Here is a 19,055-nt window from a genome sequence, read left to right as displayed (position 1 = left end):
TCCCCCCGCTCGCAGCACACAAAGGTGCACGAGCACTTTCGTCTCTGTGGAAAGACCTTTTTAATTGGTTCCAGGCAGAAGGTTAAAATCTCTCCCCTTCCCTGTGCACTTGGCTAAGAGGGGAAAGGGGGGAAAAGGGGGGAGGCAGGGAGGAAGGGTTGTAGGGAGGCAAAACAACTCTGCCCGGCGTGAAGGGGCTGAGCCAGAGGACACCCAGGGCCAGTGTCCCCAGCATGGGCTCCAGGGTGGCTGAGGGTGATGGGGATCCAGGTGGGAGCAGGGGAGACCAAAGGGGCTGTGGTGGAGGCACTAAGGGGGCAGTGCCAGGCTCTGGGGCAGGAGGTGCTCCCAGGAGAAGGGAGATGCTCGGTGTGAGGTTGCTCGGTGCTTCCGTGGGAATTCAGGGTTTGAGGGTTTCTGCAGAGATTCCCGAAAAAAGCAGGTGGAAATGCAGTGCTTGGGGTCTTCCCATGGGGAGGAAGCTGGGCAGAGCAGGAGGGCACCCAAGGGGCTGCTCCCACCTCCGCGTGTCTCCTCGTGACCGCAGAGTACCCTCGGCACGTCCCCATCCACAGCGGGGTGACCCCAGGATGGCATCCCAGAGCATCCACGTGGCACCCAGCCCCTCACCATTCCCATCCCCATTCCCATCCCATGTCACCATTCCCATCCCCATTCCCATCCCCATTCCCATCCTGGCCCTGCCATCCTCCTATCCCTGCCATGCTTCCAGCATTGCCACCCTCCCGGTCCTGCCATCCTCCCAGTCCTGCCATTCTCCTACCCCTGCCATCCTCCAGGCCCTGCCATCATCCCAGCAATGCCATCCTCCTAGTCCTGCCATCCTCCTGGCCCCTGCCATCATCCCAGCAATGCCATCCTCCTAGTCCTGCCATCCTCCTGGCCCCTGCCATCCACCCAGCACTTGGGTTTCCTTTCACGGAAGGGGGAGCTGAGAAAAACGCATCAATTATTGAGCCGGGGCGGCGAGCCCGCCACGTCCCCCTTGCTGATGCCGCTCAGGTAGAGCCGCGCGAGCCGCAGTCAGACACCTCTAACACGATTAAGCTGCAGGGCTCTGCCAGCGCGCTTCAAGGTCAACTTCTCCGAGGCTGACAAAAGGCACGGCGGGCAGCGGCTCCCCCCGCCCCCGCCCCGGGCGGCAGCACACCGGGAATGGGCACCGGCAGTCCCCAGAGATGGCACCGGGACAAGGGGAGCTCCAGGGCAGGACGGCAGGGGTCCCACGGAGATGGGGATGCAGTGGCAGAGCTCCCAGTAGGACGGGGATGCTGTGCTGGGACTCCCCACGGGATGGGCGTGCAGTGCAGGGACTCCCACCAGGATAAGGATGCAGTGCTGGGGCTCCTGCTGGGATGGGGATGCAGTGGTGAGGTTCCCACTGGATCAGGATGCAGTGCTGGAGCTCCCAGTGGGATGGGAATGTAGCAGGAGGGCTCCCAGTGGGACGGGGACTTGGCATGGGGCTCCCAACCCCAGGACAGGGTCCCTGTGTGTCCCTCTGCAGCAAAGCCGCTCCCGTCACGCCGTGCGGCAGGAGCAGGTCCAGCCCGGCCAGCTGCACGTGGAGCGGGAATTGGATCCAGATGTTTCCCCCCAGCAGCCGGAAACTGCATCCCCCCATCCAGAAAGTGCTCAGCAGCCCCTTCCACCACCCCACAAGGCCTTGGTGGGGACCAGCCCTGCCAGGATCTGGCATCGCACAGGCAGCAGAGGGACAAGGCAGCTCAGGAGGGCACGGGAGTGGCAATGCCAGCTCTGCCGTGGTGCTCCTGTGCTCTGGGTTTGGGGACTCACAGTGACAGGAACCCCCGGGCTGGCACAGCCACGCTCCACCCCCTGCTCATCCTCATCCTGCTCAGCCCCTTCCAAAACCACCCTGCTCTCATATACCAACCCCTCCCATGCTCCACGAGCATTCCTGCAGCGGAGCAGGGATCGGTTCCCACCAGGATGGGTGTCCTCCGGGTTGGGCGCGTACCGTGTCAGGCAGAAGGCAACAAAGCCATGAAAAACCCCAAACCTCAGCCTGGGAGGACCCAGCTCCGATACCCGGGCACACACGGGTTGGGGAAGGGCCGGCAGGCGGCTCCAACAATGGGGTGCACAGCACAGGTCACCCCCAGCACCATTCCCGAGAGGTTTCCCAAAGGACACCACACCCACAGGTCCCTGTCACCCTCACAAGTCACCTCCTGCTTTGGGGAAGGTTCCCAGGGCAGTGGGATAGAGACACAGCTTTCCAGCCCCTCCAACCTCCACGAGATTGAGGAAAACCACCTAAAAACCTCAAAAAACCTGTTTGAGGAGCCAGAACCTGAATTCCCCCCCTCTCCCATTATTTAAAGCCCATCCAGCTCCCAAGTCCTGCAATGATGCAAGAATCTCAATTACCATTAAAAGAATGCGTTCCTGCTCCTCCATTACGGAGAAAAGCCTGAAAACCAACCCCTGGGAATTCCACAACTCTAGAAAGAAGAAAAATAAAATATTCATGTAATTTAGATTATTTAAAACGCAGCAGTTGGTAAACCAGTCTCTGCACTGGAGGGAACTGGTGGTGTTCGCACCTTGCAGAAAGCCAGGAACGGGTCAGGGCTGGAAAACCCGGTTGTGGCCATGCAGATCCCGGTGCCACCCTGGGGCACCCCACGCCCAGGATCTGGCGTTAAATGGGTTTTTAAACACCTCTGAGCTTGTGGGATGCGGCGCTGCAGAAGGACAGCGGGTTATTTTTATCGTTGCATTAGTTCCAGTTTAATTGCCGGGAAGTCATTAACGGCACGGAGCAGGGTCCGGGCATGGGGATGCTGACGTCGGTGTGTCCTGTCCCAAACCCTGTGGAGGAGCTGGGATTGAGACCCTGCATGTGCCTCTCCTCCCACCACCAGGGCTTGGTGACAACCAGGGACAGGAGCCATTGACCAGGGACAGGGACAGGCACCATCAACCAGGGCTGGACCCTCCTGGCTCATCCTCTCCTGCCCCAGATGCTCCTTCTCCTCCGGCTCCACCCAGCAGCTCCAGGGAAGAGGATGGTGGCTCCCTCCAGACCTCCCTCCTCCTCTTCCTCTCTCCATGGCGGGTCCCAGTTCCCTCCAGTGCGCTGCGACTGGGAATTCTCCTGCCGTCCCTGATTCTCCAGCCCCAGGGCTCCATCATGTCCCACCAGCCCGTCCCACCTGGGACCGTCCCCCCGCCCGCTCCCTCCCCCAGCCCCTCTCAGAATTCCCACAACTCCAAGAGGGCCAAACACCCCCGGTCTGTGCCAGAGCCAGAGGCTGGGATCTCTCAGGTCACCCAGAGCTGGGACACACACTCAGCTCTTTCCTGGGCTGCTCCCAGCAGGAAACCTCCCACCAGTGCTGGCCCAAGACCCTCCCAGCACTGGAGCTGAGCTAATCCCGGGTTTCGCACCCCAAGGGGCTGGGGGATGGCGCTGCCATCGCGGGCACCCTCTGCTGTCCCCGTCCCCTCCGTGCTCACACAGGAGAGTGTGACAGGAGCAGAGCCACTGCTGAGAAATCACCGTGGAGGAAACCACAGCTGCCTGTCAGCGACCCCACTGATGGCACACGGGAACGGAGACATCAGAATGCGCCCTGCCGCGCCTGCCGGCCGTGTCCCAGCCAGGTGTGATCCCAACAGGTTCTTTCCACTGGGAAAGCTGGGATTGTGCCACCAAAGGCTGCCCAGAGCTTTGGATCATGCCCAGCACAGCATCCCCAACCCGCCAGCCAGGTCCCACAGCCCCCTCCCAGCCCAGCAGCCCCCAAAATGCCGGATGGGATCGGACACAGAATGTGGAATTCGCCGAGGGAGGTTTCCCACAGAAGCCTCCGAGCAGGTGGAGCCCTCGGGGGTTGCCAGAGGTGCCCGAGCAGGCTGGGCAGGGACGGGCAGTGTCACAGGGAGGTGACAATGGCTTCATCCCAACATAGGAATGGCTCCCAGCAGGGAAAGCCTGGCCAAGGAGGGTCAGGCTCAGGTGGACACTCTGGGAAGCCGGGATGCAGAGCTGCACCCCACGCTCTGGGACACCCCCGTACCAGTGCCCCTGCACCAGTGCCTCCCAGTTCAGCACTGGGGAGGTGACACCTGGCAGGGACAGGGCCACACGGCTCCTGCAGAGACCAGCGACATTCCTGGGTGGATTTGCTTTATAGGGTCAGGGAGGAAGGAACCAGCGCGGAGATATTTAAGTGGCGTTTCACCATCGGAAAAAATTAGAGTCACAATATTAATTAATCCTCAAAGCACTTTACGAACATTAACTAATTAAGCCTCCCAACCCCTCTGCGAGGTGGGAAAGGTATCACTGTCCTCGTTTCACAGCTACGGAAAACCCAGTGTGCGGAGGTGATGTGACTCACCCAAGGTCGCTGCGAGCCAGGCAAAGGTGGGAACAGGATCCCAAAATCTGCCCCTCGCTCCTCAGCAGGGCAGGACCCAGCAGTGCTGGGCAGCCCGGAGCCCAGGAACGCAGAATTCCCGAGCCAGGTCCCAGCATCCTGATCCCCACCCAGGGCAGGGTGGAGAGGGACAAACCTGCACCCACAGAGGGATGTCCCGGGGGAAAACGCACCAGAGCCAGGGGTTTTCTGTTAAAACAGAAACCACCGAGGGGTTTTATGGAAAGCCCCACCAACCCTGTGCGGTTTAAAAGCGATTAGAGCCCTGCCTGGGTTATCAACCGGCGTCTCAATCCCGCGGCATCGATCCGGATAATAGCCGGCAATTGTTCAGATACAATATCATAAAGTCACTTTAACTACAGCCATAAAGCTTCCCCCGCCTGCAGCACCGCTGGGCTCCCCGCACCACGCCGGGGCCCCGGCACCGCCAGCACGTGCTTGGGGTCTGAGGATGGCGGGGGGACCCCTCTGGGATCCCCTGAACAGGGACAGGATCCTCAGGGATCACCCCTCGCTTCCACTGCTGGGAGCGGAGGGAATGCAGAGTCCCCCGGGGCTCCCCTCGGCGCCGCTCCCGGGAATCGGCAGTGCCGGAGTTGGGGAGCTCCAAGGCAGCTGCTGAGAGCTGATGTGTCAAGTTTTAATCCGTGGGATTTACGGGAATTGGGAGGAATGGGGGGTGACCCCCGCTGCCCCCCTACAGCGGCCGGGATCCCCCTGCTGCCCTGGTTTGTCCTTGTCCCCAACACACGGAGCTCCCGACTGTGCGGTGCTGGGATCTGGCTCCTCCATCTCCTTCCCACCACCAGCCCCCCATCCCGGGGTGCTCCCACTCCGTGCTCCCTGCCCTGGGTGACCGGGACTGCCGCTGGAGAACACGGCTCTGGAGAACCCCGCCGGAGAACCCGGATTCCTCACCCGCCGCTTCCTCACCCGCCGCTTCCCACTGCTTAATGAGCACAAAATATTTCCATGTTGCCAATTACTTGGTTCGTTTGTGCTGCTGTGGGTAGCGCTGGCGCAGGGAAAATCCCCCCGGAGCTGGCCTGGCCCCCCGGGAGCAGGGAGAGCCTCGGCTGGGTGTCCCCAGGGCTGAGCATCCCCACACATCCTGACACCCCCCGGCCCCCTCGCCCTGGGGTCGCCATCATCAGCAGCCTCCTAACGACATTCCCGTGTCCCCAGTGACATTCCCATGGCCCCAGCGTGACACTGACGGCTACAGGGGGAAAGCAGGCCCTTCCCAGGATTTAAACTGGCCTTTGAGGGACTTGGAAAAGGCTTTGGAACCCCCTTTCCTGGTGGTCCTCCAGCAGACGATGGTTTGGGGTCCAACCTGTCGGTGCCACTTTCCAGCACGGAGAAAACCCCGAGCAGCACCACAGATGTGCTGACCTCAGGCCATCCCAGCCGGGTCCATCCCTGCTCCCATCACATCTCCAGGCAGGATTCCCAGCCCGAGCCCTCTCCCCTGGCTGGAATGGCTGCTGTGGCCACCGCCTCAAAACCATTCCAGCAGGTCGGTCCCGGGAGCCGCGTTCCTCCCACCTGCGCCCATAAATCCTCCCTCCACCCAGAGCAAGGAAGTGATTTATACAGTGGAACAAATATTACAACGTTTGAGGAAAAAAATAAAAAAAGTCACAAAAATCCATGCAGCTGGATTCCCCTCCCACGGGAACGGGGACTCGGTGACACTGGGATTTTGGGGCAGCGAGGGACACGCCAGGAAGAAGCCAGAAAGAATTGGGCTCTGGCGCTGCCAAACCACCTGGATGCGGGATGCACGCCGGAATCAGCCAGGCATCTGATCACTGTGTCCCCACACAGATCCCAAACCAGCGTGGAATGAGCTGGGGGGCTCCAGTCCCTCCTCGTGGAGCCCTGGACTCCGTGGACACGAAGAAGGGGCTTCACTGCGGACGTCCCCATCCCTGCTCCCGGCCGAAATTCCCACCCGCGGCCCCGGAGCGGGCGGACGCGCTGTGTAGCGGGACATGGCGCTGTGAGAGCCACGTCCTTCTCCATCTCTCAATCACTCCACCAGCATTAATTCCCTAATTTAGCCCCTGGCAGCGATCCTCACCTTACCCACAGAGAAACTGAGGCTGGGGGAGGGAGAAGCCATTTGTCTCCGGGTAATGAGCTGGAAGCCAGATCCAGGATCACCCCCAGCTCGCAGGATAAGAGTCCCTGCTCCCGATCCAAAGCTTTCTATCTTAAGAGACAACATTATGATTTATGATTATCATTAATCAGCTTTGAAATGGAGTCCAGATTTTCCCAGAGTCCAGACCCTGGCTGTGACACTGGGCCCCGGACATTCCCCCACTGCCGGCGCTCCGCATCCCAGCGCCGGAGGGAGCGCCGGGAAGAGCCAAGGAACAATGGAAAACTGCAGATGGCAGCGGGATGAGCTGGGAGAGGCAGCGGTTGGGTGGCTGGAACTGAGGGCAACTGACCCCAGGAACCACCACGGAGAGGGGAAAGCTGGGAATGCCAGAAGAGCAGGCAGGGAAAGTCGGGAGCTGGCCCGAGGTGAAGGTCACTTGCGGCAGTGGGCGTTAGGAAGGCCAGCACTGGTTGGGCTGGGTGCTGCCTCCAGAGCACAGATCCTGCTCCCAAATCTGCTCCCAGCTCAAGTTTAGCCTTAAATCCCACCTCAAAGGGTCAGGAGCAATGCCAGGGCAGTGGCGGAGCACACGATCCTGGTGTTCCACAGCGCTCGGCACCCGCGCGGCTCCGGCCAAACCAATCCCCACGGTGATCCAACGGAGACATGGATGGAGCCTGGAGCCAGAAGCCATTTCTGCTCCTGACAGGCTTGGATTCTCTGTTGGAAACCACACGGGAGCACCATTTTGACCAGCATTTGCAGCCGGAGCCGGTGCCAGAATTCCCATGAGCCTGTGCCGTATCCGATGGCGGTTCCACAACAATGGGACGGGCACTGGGACAGTCACAGGCACAGCCTGGCAGGGCCATGGCTCCATCCTGAGCCCCTCAGCCAGAGCCAGAGGGCAGCAGGTTCTCCCAACCACCCGGCACGAAGCATCTTGAAAAAGCCAAGGAGGGAGCCTGGAGCGTTCCCAAGATGGACACCAAGCCCTGGAGCACGAGGCTGCTCCCGAGGGAAGATCCTTGCAGGGTTCAGGATAATGGTAACTTCCCAAATAAAGGACTTTGGAGCCAACCCAGTCCTCATCCAAATCCCTCAGCAGCAACGTGGGGAGGGGACGGGGGAGAGCCCCCACCCTAAAACAGGGATCCCAGGGGCGGGAGAGCAGCCGGATACAAAAAAAGAGGGAATTCCAGTTAAAGGGTTTGTACAGGTGTTTTTAAAATGCAGAAAAAATGGTGGAAAGGCAGGAAAAAGCAGAGAAGAGCAACAGGAAAACTGAAACATCCAAATACCAAGAGGGAGGGAAGCCCTGCGGGAGAGCATCTTTTCCCAGGGGCATCTATCCCACCTCCCGCCCATCTCTCCTGGATGTCCTGCTGGATCGGTGCTGAGATCTGGGTGAAATTTGGGAAAAGCCCCTTTGGAAGGGTCGGCACATTGGCCCTGGCTTGGGCAGCTCCGGCGCCGTGTCGGGTAAAAACAAAACCCAGTTTGTGGGTACAATGTAAGAAGAAGGGTCGGTGAGCAAACCAGGAAGGTTTGTGGGATGGGAAGCAGGGAGCTCCAGCGGAAAGGCCTGGATATGGAAAAAGCTGATATTCCTGGTGCGAAAGGGGAGAGGGGCTGGCAAAAGGTCCTTTAGATTCCAGGGAGAAGGGAAAATAACCACGGCTGTATGCCATAAAAGCACCGACCATTCCAAAATAACCTTGGAATAAAAACGCCCATCCCAGAGCAGGGCTGCTCCGCCAGCACAGGGTGGGGACAGAGGGATGGAAAAGGACACACGGACACGGCCCGGGCGGCTCCACCAACCCACCCCGGCACCGCTGGGGCTGTGCCGGCATCTCCCGGCCCTTTGGAAGCCGGGTACCCCCAGCCCCCCCTGCGCCGTCCCGGGGGGCTCTGCCCCGCGTTTTTCCACTCAATTTCCTTCCCGCGTCAGCAGGAGATAAATCCCTCTGCCGAGGCAGGCGGCCGGAACGGCAAAGCCAGCGGTGCCAAGTTTAATAAGCAACCCTGATCGAGAATCCAGATAATAATTGGGATTATCGAGCTGGCTGGGAAAGAGCTTCCTCAGCTCCTGACAGCACCAGCGCCCAGCACCGGGGTGACAGTGACACCCGTGGGGTCCCCAGCGGGGCTGGGACACTGATGGGAGACTGGGATACAGCCGGGATGCTCCCGAGGAGCAGCGGGAGCTGATCCATCGTTTAATACTGAAATCAAATCAGAATCAGAAAACCCTTTTTGGGTGCTCAAGGCACAAGGGAGCCTGCGCCCCCAAAATCCCATGGGAAGACCCCAGGGGTCCCAGCTCCATCCCCACCTCTGCAGGAGCTTCCCTGCATCCCGATTTTGGGGGGGTGGGACACACAGAGCCGGCGCCGTCCCAGCGCCTGCGGAGAAGCTCAGCCGCCGGAATAATCCCGTCGCGGTTGGATTTTGTGCAGGGCACGAGGTCCAGGGGCTTTTTTTCCTCAGTGGAAACAGGATTGGAAAAGGAAAGAATTGGGATTTTTTCAAGTTCTCTACAGGGTCAGGTTGATTTTATTTTACTGCAAATATAAATAGGGTTTTTGATAAATAATAAAAAAAAAAAAAAAAAAAAAAGGCAGTCTAAATAAAACCCCCCTGGAAGACACGGCACGGAATCCAGAATCCTGGCAGGAATCGCTGTAGCCGGGCTGAGTGCTCTGGAATATTTGTATTTGCTGTCTAAACACTTTATCTCTTTCCCAGCACATGGGTGAGTTTTGCTCCCGTGTAATGTTCAAGGAAAAATAAACTGAGACGGATAATTCCTCCTCTCCTGCAGGGGGAAAAAAAAAATCGGACCAAACTTGGTTGTATTGGGGGGAAACAGCAAAATATTTCCAGGGAAATTCAGCCGAACGCCAAGGAAACAGATGGAGGAGGCGATTGGGATGCGGCAGGAGGAGGAAGCTGGGGATGGAATGGGGTTTCCCCATTCCCAGCCATTAAAAACCCCCATTGCCATTTATTCCCCTTTTTTCCCCAAGTCGGCCGCGCTGGGAATCGAAGCCGGGAGAGGTTTGGGTTTGGCACAAAAGATCCAAAATAATCCAAAGTTGGATTCCTGGGGGATTTCAGGGCTGGTGGGGAAGGAGTTGAAACAAAAAGTCCATTCCTGGAGTCAAACAAAACCAAAAAAGATATTGAGTGATGGTGTAAAACTCTGCGGATCCTGGGAACGCCTCGGCAGCGCGGTGGGAATGCCGGGGTGGAAATGCCGGTGGTGGGAATACCGGTGCCAGCATCCACAGGGAGCGGCGGCTCCAGGTCCAGCACCAGGCTGGTGTTTGGTGGGACCGACCTGGCACGGGCAGCTCCAGTGTTTGCACGGACACCCGCATGTGCCTGGAGGTCACGGCTGCAGGGAAAACGGGAAAATCCAACAAAACAAGGCCGGAGCGGCTGGAAACGTCAAGGAAAGTGGAAAACTGGGAGGTCAGGAAGAGCTGATGTGCTGAGGGAGCGTAGGGATGCATCCCACAGGATCCCACCACGGCACAGGTGTATCCTGCGGGATCCCACCACGGCACAGCCCCACCAGGATGTGGCTCGGCCCCGCGGCCGTTCCTCTCCCAGCAGCGGCATCACTTGCTGCTCCTCTGCCTCACCGGCGCCTTGGGAAGCAAACACGGGAAGAGGGGAAAGATTTAAAAGGAGAGGAATCAAAAAAACCAAGAGTCTAAATCCCTGTTTCCACATCCCTCTCCCTTCATTAACGACCCAAAGGAAATCATCGAATGGATCTGAGGAGGGCTCGGAATGGGAGCGTGGATCTCCCTGCCCCGGCGCTGATTTGGCTTCACCAGAGCCCAGCGCCACGGATCCCGGGCTTTGTCGCGCAGCTGGAGATGGATCCACGGGCAAGCTGGGCCGGATGGGGTGATCCCAAAACTGCCAGCACCTCCAACCCCTTGGAGAGGCTCACTCTGGACCCCTCAGTGCCCCGGGCACCCGCCAAGGGCACAGGGAAGGGGAACTCATTCCCCCGTCTTCATTATTATTCCAGGGAGTAAATTTTCCTCCTTTGGAATGATTTCCCCCACTGTTGTTGCTTTGAGCGCCTCGTCCCCCTCTGAAGTTCGGGACCCCCTACCCCGTGCGGGGGCACAAAAGCACGGCTTCAATCGGAGCAGGGTGGAGGTGGGGGCTTTCTCAATCCCTTTGGAGAAGGATCCTTTTTTCCCCCCATCACGTCTGCGGCACATGGAGGAGCCACAGGAGCCGCCGCAACCCCGAGGGACACGCGGGATGTTCCAGGGGCAGAGCAGGATCCAGGATGCAGAGCCCAAAGTTCTGCTCCGCATCCCAGCGGGGACAAGGACACTCCTGGACACTGCTTGGCTCCCTCCAGCCAAAGTGGCGAATCCCATCAGGATCAGGGCTCATGCCAGTCTCTCGCTGAGGGATGGAATAAAAGGTCAGGATGGGATAAGGTCAAGAGGGAAGCAGCAAAGTGGAGCAGGATTTGTCCAGCACACGGATGGGATAAGCTCCGAAGACCCCTGGTTTAAGCACCACCTCCAAAATGAAGGATGTGCCCTAAAAGTGACACCTGGCCCAGATGGGGCACTGGGAATGCTCCCAGGCTCCGAGCACCAGCACAGCCCCGCCTCGCCAAAATCCACGGGGCTTTGATTTCTCCCCGGGTTTGGGGCTCAACAAGAAAATTTTGGCAAAACCACTTCCCAGCTGCCCTTTGGGATGAAGCTCCAGGCCGGCAGCTCCATGGCCGTGGATCTCTCCACTGCCAGCCCCAATTCACACCGTGGGGGTGGCACAGCCGAAGCCATCAGTTGACCCCGGCGGTGACCCCGGTGGTGACCCCAGCCCTGCCCTCACCCCCCTCCCAGCACAGCCCCTTCACATCCCCCCACAGCCCCTGCTCCACTCGGCTTTTGAGCCGGGAGCCTCATTAGGAGGTAATTAGCTCCGGAACAATGGGAAGCTCTTTAGCAGACCAGGCACAGCAGCAGCAACAAGCCAAGGGGGATCGAGGGAGGAGAAATAAATAAATAACAACACTCTGACCACCCGGGAACAAGCCAGGACAGAGCAGGGACACGGTCCGGGCTCCATCCCACTGCCCTGCTCTCAGCCTCGTCCCTTCCCGCTTTTCCTGCCGGGATCAAAGCAGCACTGGTGCATCCCACGCCCTAACGGCCCCACGGGCGCCGTGCCCCTGACACAGCTCCCAGCCAGCCAGGGGGAACAGCCACGGGGTCCCCAAAAACGGAAGGGTTGAGCTGGTGGCAAAGAGTCTGGACCCACAGACAGCCCTAAACACAGCCCTGGCTTTGGAGGGGGTTCAGAGACGACTCCGGAGTTCAACTGGAAAAGGCCGAAGTGGCCAGCGGCTCACCCCGACACTTCTCCGGTTCTGGAGAATCGTGGAATCGTTTGGGTTGGGAAAGAGCTCCAAGATCATTGATTCCAGGCAATAATCTGGCCTGGATCCTTGGAGAATGGCGCTTCCCCCTGCACTTGCAGAGGCCAAACAGGGCCTGGTCCTGTTTTTGGGATGGATCTCCAAGCGGAGGGAAGCGGCCGGACATTGGGATGAGCATCGGGTCACGGCAAAGGGGGAAAAGGAATTTAAATTCCTCTTAGGGGCTGAAGCTAACAGCGCTCCGAGCTGCTCGCCTTCCTTAAATCCCATAAAATCCAACGAAGCAGGGCAGGATCTCTGCCCCGAGTGGGGAAAACCAGCTCGGATCAAAACGGAGCCTCAGAAATCATGATTAATATCTAACACAAAAGAACCGAAATTGTCACCATCAGGAACAAGGAGCTATTTAAGGAACAATTGCTGCAATTTTCCAGCCAACCCAGCAGCTGAACCTTGTCAGGCACAGGCAGGTACGGCTCCAGCCAGCTCCTGATGCGGCACTGGGATGGACACAGCTGGACAGACGGACGGACCTGTGCCTGGAGCCAGGTAAACCCACGGCCAGGGACATGCCGGAGCCCCCAGGTAGGAATTCCAGGGGAATGTCACACAGGGGTGGCACAGAATTGCCACACAGGGGGGGTTCTGGCACTGGGTTATTTGTGTGTGTAAAGTGTATTTGGGGGGTGGGGGGTGAATAAACACCCACATAAATAAATAAATATATAATTTATATCATACCTATAAATACATTTGTATATAAATATCTATAAATCTGTATGTTTCCAAGGTACCTGAGGGCATCTCTCACCCCCTGCACCGTTCCCACTGCCCACCCTCTGCGTGTCCCACCCCCACCAGGACACCCCGGGATCTGGGGGTGGTCCTGGGGACCGTCTGACCCTCCAGCAGCTCCGCATGCCCCCAGCCCATCCTCGCATTAGGATGCGGCGCATGGCCGGCATTTGGATACCAAATGTGCAACCAGCAGGGAATGTAATTGCGGTCCCTGGAAAGGGACAGGCGGAGACGGAGACGGGCACGGAGAGAGAATCCTGTCAGCGACGCCGGCCCGGTGGTGTCTGCTCTCCATTAACCACTCGCCGCAGCCCTGGGCTGGTGAGGAATTGCTAACACGGCTTAACGGGCTGGAAAAGAGGGGTGGGAAGGGCTGGGAGTGATCTCGGCACAAAGGGAGAACAGAAGGAGGAAAACTAAAAGAGCAGAGATTGCACAGGATGAGGCCGAGCGCTGGCACACCCAAACACCCGGCACCGCTCTGGCACCCCGAGAGGGGACTTGGCCCGATGGTGACACAGGAACAACCCGAGTGCCAGGGCTAAATTCACATTAAAATCACTCCAAGGGGGGAGTGGGGCATGATTCTTTCAGAGGCTGATGTGGGCCCCAGTACGATGCCCGTGGGAGCAGAGAGGGAAGACACAGAGAACTGGGGACATGTAGCAATGGGGGTGACCCCAAAAGTCCCAGCCAGAGCCAGGACACAGAGGTTTGGGGATCCAGCCCCACTCCAACATGGAGACATGGGTGGGATCCCCCCAAGCTGAGCCCTCTTGCTCGGCCACCCCTCTGCAGCACCAAATTGCCCTGGAAAAATCAGACGTGGCATCGTCTTTGCTCCCTTGATGGAGAGGTGGCACACACAACCACCAGCGGCCTGGCCACAGCCCCTCGTGACACACAGGTGGGCAAGTTGGCCCTGGCTTGGGTGGTCAGTGGGTCACGGTCACGGCCATGGCTTTCCTGGCCACGGGCACCAAGCTCTGGGCTCTCGGACAAAGCACCAGCAACCGGCAGGCGCCGGGGCTGCAGCTCCAGGAGATGGGAATGCAGGAAAAAAGGGGAACAAAATCCAATGGGATTGGGAACACAATCCAAATCCCCTCCAAGACGTGCCCCCTTCACCCCAACCCCACCACCCCTGTGGCACGGGCACCTTTACTCTCAAAGGACCCCCCAAAGTCCTGCCCTGCCGTCAACCGCTGGCCCCGAGCATCACCCAGCTCTGCAAATCCCCCTGCTAGGAACCATTTCTCCGGTTCCCGATCCCAGGATTGGGGAGTGCAGAGGAGCAGAACAGAAATCCCAGCTGTGCTCACAAACCACACCGAAAAATAATACAGAAATCAGCAAAAGAACCGTTCGGAGGCAGCGCCGTGACCTCAGCATTAAACCAGGCCACGGGCACGATCCCGCCCGGTCCCAGGGATCTGTGCCGTGAACGGAGGGAGGAAAACCCCTGGCACTTTGCACATTCCCGCTGTGGATCCAGCACACGGCAGTGACAGCGGGATTGCTGCAGGAACACCGACCAGCATTCGGGAATGACGATTCCCTGCCTGTCACCCGGCTGTCAGCAGAGCGGGGGACGGGAACAAATCCCAAACCCTCTGCCCTTCCTCGGCCTTCCAGCATGGCCATGAGGCCACAGGTCAGGATCACAGGACTGGAGACCTTCTGAGGACAGGTCACTCCTTCCCACAGACCTTTTCACCCGTAGCACAGAGGTTTTCCCAAATCCCTGATTTTTTGCCGCGTGTTGCGGTGCTGCGCGCAGAGACATCCACCCTAAACCTGCTGTGCTGTGGGGGGCAATGGGGGCCAAAACTGGACACCCCAACCCTCTGGTGATGCTGCACACTCCAGGACACCCGGATCAACCCGCTTGGCTCCCAAGGCAGATCCACCCTGGAATCCTACGGGCGAGCGGCTCCCGCACCACCAGCTGGAAAACACGGAGTGACGGCGGGGAGAGCCCTGCGTGTGCTGCCGGACCCCTGCCCATCGTGCTGGACCCCTGCCCGTGGTGCCAGACCTGGGAAGAGCCCCAAGATCCCATCCATGGATGGCATCCACGACCAATGGATCCACCCGCACCCGGCCCGGCCACAGCCAACGGATCCACACCCGGAGAGCGACCATCGGCAGCGCCTGTACGTGCCATGGAGCAAAAATCCACACTTCCACACGGTACCGAAACTGCCCGTTATTATATAATTCCACGTTCATCATCCTTCGTTTTTTTCCCGGATAACCCAGGAGTTCCATCCAGCCAAACGGTTTCCCAGCGCATCCTCACGAAACCATTTAAAAATAAAAATAAACCTTGTAAATCCACAGCGAGTGGTTAAATCTCTCCCCAGAACAGGGAAATTGCAGCATCCCGAGGTACCACTTATTTTTAATTTAGCCCCAATTACGAAATATAGAATTATTCTAATCTGGGCAAATCATATCGACCATGAGATTTATTCCTGTCCTTTATAAAATACAGATTGCTGTATAAACCTGAGGAAAAATATTTAGCGGCAGAGAAGGTCTGTGGGTTCAAACAGGGCATTTTAACCTTGGGTCTTTTCTCCTTTTTTTTTTAACCCCTTTTTATTTCCCCCTCACTAAATGAGGTGTTGGCAAGGGGGGAAAAAAAAGAATGAAAACGAGAGACCAGAAAAAGCATAAATACATTTTTTCCTTCATTTTTAAGAATGAGACGGTCTTGTAGTAACTCCAGAGACAAAATAAACCCACCGCTGGGTTCAAAAAGGGAATAAGCAGGAAACTCAATGGCAATTTCAATCTTTGCAACCCCTAATAAATTGCCTCGAATTCCGAGAGCCGAAGGCGCAGGCGGGGAGCGCTGGCGACACGGGGCGCTCCCACATTGGGGAAATTTGGGTCACATCCCGGAGCCAGGCGCTGCGGACGTGCCTGCTGAACCCACCAGCCATTGTCTGCTCTTCCCTCCCAGCCCCTCATGCTTCCCTCCGCTCCATTTTATTTCCCCCCCCCACCCCGCTCCTCGAAAATATTTTCCCTGCCAACAGCAGATTTAGAAATATATAAATATATAAACGTATATGGAATAACGATCCACTGTGGGTTTTTCGAGGAGAAATTCTCGGCGGCGTCTACGAGGGGGCGAAGGGGATGGAGCCGACGCCATCACCGGTGTCGGGTCCCGGGACGCCCATCACCAACGGCCAAGGGGCTACTTTTGGCTGTTGGCACCACCATTGGAACCCTTGGGTGCCAAATCCCATCCCCAGGAACCCTTGGGTGCCAAATCCCAAACATCAGAACCTTTGGGCGCCAAATCCCAGCCACAGGAACCCTTGGGTGCCAAATCCCAGCCACCGCCCCAACCGCCCTCATCTCCGGGATGCCGGAGTTGGACCGGGGGGGGCCCCTCACACATGTTTGGCATTTGGGAGAACAAAAGCAAAGAGCCCAAAGTGTGGCAGCTGGGGGGGGAGCACCAGGAGCCGAAACCAAAAACTTCGCAATGGGCAAAAAAAAAAAAAAAAATTAAAAAAAATATATAATTCCCTGGCTCTTACAATCCCCCACAAAAATGTGAGGGAGATAATAAAATCCATATGCACTGCGGGCGGCCCGCGGTGCAGGCACCGCCGCCAAGGCACCGCCACCAAGGCACAAAGGGACGGGCTCACCCCAATTTCGGGGCGGCGAGAGGGGCGCGGGTGGGTCCCCCCAAAGGCACGTGTGGAGGTTGGACGGGCACCGGGTGCTGCTGAGGGTCCTCGGCCCCGCGCGTGTCCCAGCGTCGAAACACCGCCGGGAACTTTGCCCAAGTGCGCCGGTGTCATCGAGGGAGAGAAGGTGCCACCGAGGGTCCCCTCATGGATGGCAGCAGGGGATGAGGCACCCGGTGCTGGAGGAGCCGCCTCACGTCGCTGGCAGCCCAGGGGACGAGGACCAGGCCATGCCGTGCCCTACGAGGCCACTCATCACGCAGGGACCGAGGGGGACAAAGAACCCCCCGTTTGACCCAGAAAACAGGGCAGCCCAAAGCCGGGGGCCACAGGGGCAGCAGCACCCACAGAGCTCATCCCTCGCCGCTCACAGACAGTGCCAGGCTCGGGAGAACTTTGAGGAATTTTGGGGTTTGATGGCTGGTTTTTTGTTTTTACAGGAATCCCCACAAACGGGCCCGTTCAGAGCCCAAGGGGTGTCCCCACGGGGTGGGTGGGGGGTCCCGAGGGTCCCAACCACCTGAACATTCTCAGAGCAGAATTCCTCCTGCTCCCAACTCACCAACAGTTTTTGGTTCTTCAAAATCATGAACAAAGAAATACGAGAGAAACGAAACTCTTGTCCCCCGCAAAAAAAACCACTTGGTGGGGAAAAACCAGACAGAAAAATCGAAATTCCAACTGGAGTCAGGAAACGAAGCCAACTGTGGGTATTGTGCTTACAGGATGGGAATGACCCGGGAGCAGCAGGGCCGGGCATCCCCAGCTCCGCACTCCCCCTGCCCCCCTCAGGCCCGTTTTGCCTTTTTCCCCCCAAATCGCTCTTTCCGACCTCCCCCCCCCACCCTCCGCAGCCGCCGCTTTGGGCGGATTTAGGGGTTTTTTTCGCAGAACCTTCATCCCGGGAGAGGGACCGGGGGGGACGGGGTGGCGGGGGGAGGAACTTGAACTTCCCCGAAGTTGGGCGCGGAGGGCCGAGCCGCAGCCCCCGCCGCCCGCTCCCCCCCGCCGCCCCCGGGAACGCGCCCCGCGCCCGGCGCTGCTCCCGGCGCTGCCGCAGCCCCCGGGGACGGTCCGCCGGGGGCTCCGCGGGAACTTTCGGGGGAGGGACCCCCGGGGACCACCCCCCTCCCCGGGGCCGCCCAGCCCGTTCACCGGAGCCCACCGGGGCCTCGAGGGGGACCCGACCCTCCACGGGCGGCGGCGGCCGCTGTCACCGGGCGGCGGCAGGCGCTCACCGGGTGTGCGTGCGGGGGGAAACACCGACTGGAACTCGGGCGCCAAGGCCGCCCCCGCCGCCCCCCGCCTCACCTGGGATTGCTCCGGTTCCAGTAGACGGCGAACCGGTCCGAGATAACTTTCCCGGTCTCGTCGGTCCAGACGCAGACGCCGAGGAGCGCGGCGAGCAGCGCGGCCGCCCCGCAGCGCACCATCGTCCCGGCGGGCGGCGGGCGCGGCTCCGGCCGCTTCACGGGGCGGCGGGGCCCTGGGGCCGGCCGGGGACGGCGGGCGGGCGGCGGGCGGCGGCGGCGGCGGGCGGGCGCCCAGCCCTCACCATCGCCCGCGGCCCCGGGCGCCGTCAGCGGGGGGACTCGGGGACGGCCGCGGTGCGGCGGCGCCGGGGCAGCCGCATCCCGCGCTCGGGCGGCGGGGACCGGCCCGGTTGCCGCGGCGCCCCGGGATCGCCCCGGTACCGGGAACCTTCCCCCCCCCCCCACCACCTCCCGCGCCCGCCCCCCCCCCGCGCCCAACTTCGGCCAAGTTCCTCCGAGCCCCGCGGCGCCGCCGCCGCCGCCCGGTACCGAGCCCCCGGTGCTGCCGCCGCACCTGCGGGCTCAGCCCCGGGCCCCGCCGCGGGCTGCTCCGCCCCGGGGACACCGGAGAGACAAAGGCCGGGCCGGGAGGCCGCCGCTCGCTCAGTGCCGCCGCGCCATGCTGCGCCCGCCGCCCGCGCCCCCCGCCCGGGACCGCCCCCGCGCCGGGACCGCCCCCGGCCCCGGCCCCGCCCCGGGCCCCGCCCCCGCCGCGCGCCGGCCCCGCCCCCGCCCCGCCTCTGACACATTGTTGCCACCGGCGGCCGCGCGCGCGCCCGGCGCGATCCCAGGGCGGGGCCCCCGCGCGCTCCCGCGGCCACGCCCCGGCGGGGGGGGGGGGGGGGTCTGCGAAGAGGGGGGGCTCACACCGGGGGGGGGGGGAACGAACCGGAACCCCCGGGGAAGGGGAGCTGCATGGGGGGGTTACAGCGATCGGCTTGGGGGGGTCTTTGGAAAGGGAGGGGTCGCACCGGGTGGGCTGAGGGGCTTTGGAAAGGGGGGGGGGGTCACACCGGCGGGGGGGTCTTTGGAAGGGGAGGGGTCACGCTGGCAAAGCGGGGGGGCTTTGGGAAGGGAAGCGGTTCACTGGCAGGGGATTGGGATTTTGGAAGGGGGGTCACATGGGTGGGTGGGGGGAGTTTGGAAGCAGGAGGGAGGTTGGGGGTCCTTTACCTTGAGGAAGGGATGGGTTGATGGGGGGGGTTGGGGTGCCCGGGGGGTGATGGGGGGGATATGTGACGGAGGGGC

The 19,055-nt window shown here is 60.2% G+C and overlaps 1 protein-coding gene across 1 annotated transcript in view; it reads right to left on the bottom strand.

Moving 5' to 3' along the window:
• EFNA2 (ephrin A2) overlaps nucleotides 1-17,970 on the bottom strand; it is a 40,699-nt gene extending 22,729 nt beyond the window's left edge. The window contains exon 1 of the mRNA XM_039566305.1: nucleotides 17,806-17,970. Within this exon, the coding sequence (XP_039422239.1) occupies nucleotides 17,806-17,927 (122 nt within the window). The 5' untranslated portion in view covers nucleotides 17,928-17,970. The remainder of the gene's footprint in view (nucleotides 1-17,805) is intronic.
• Between the last annotated feature and the right edge of the window lie 1,085 nt (nucleotides 17,971-19,055).

The sequence above is a fragment of the Corvus cornix genome, chromosome 28 (genome assembly GCF_000738735.6).
Source record: "Corvus cornix cornix isolate S_Up_H32 chromosome 28, ASM73873v5, whole genome shotgun sequence".
NCBI classification, from domain to species: Eukaryota; Metazoa; Chordata; class Aves; order Passeriformes; family Corvidae; genus Corvus; species Corvus cornix.
The sequence above is the reverse complement of the archived record's forward strand: the minus strand, read 5'-3'. Positions and strand labels throughout refer to the sequence as shown.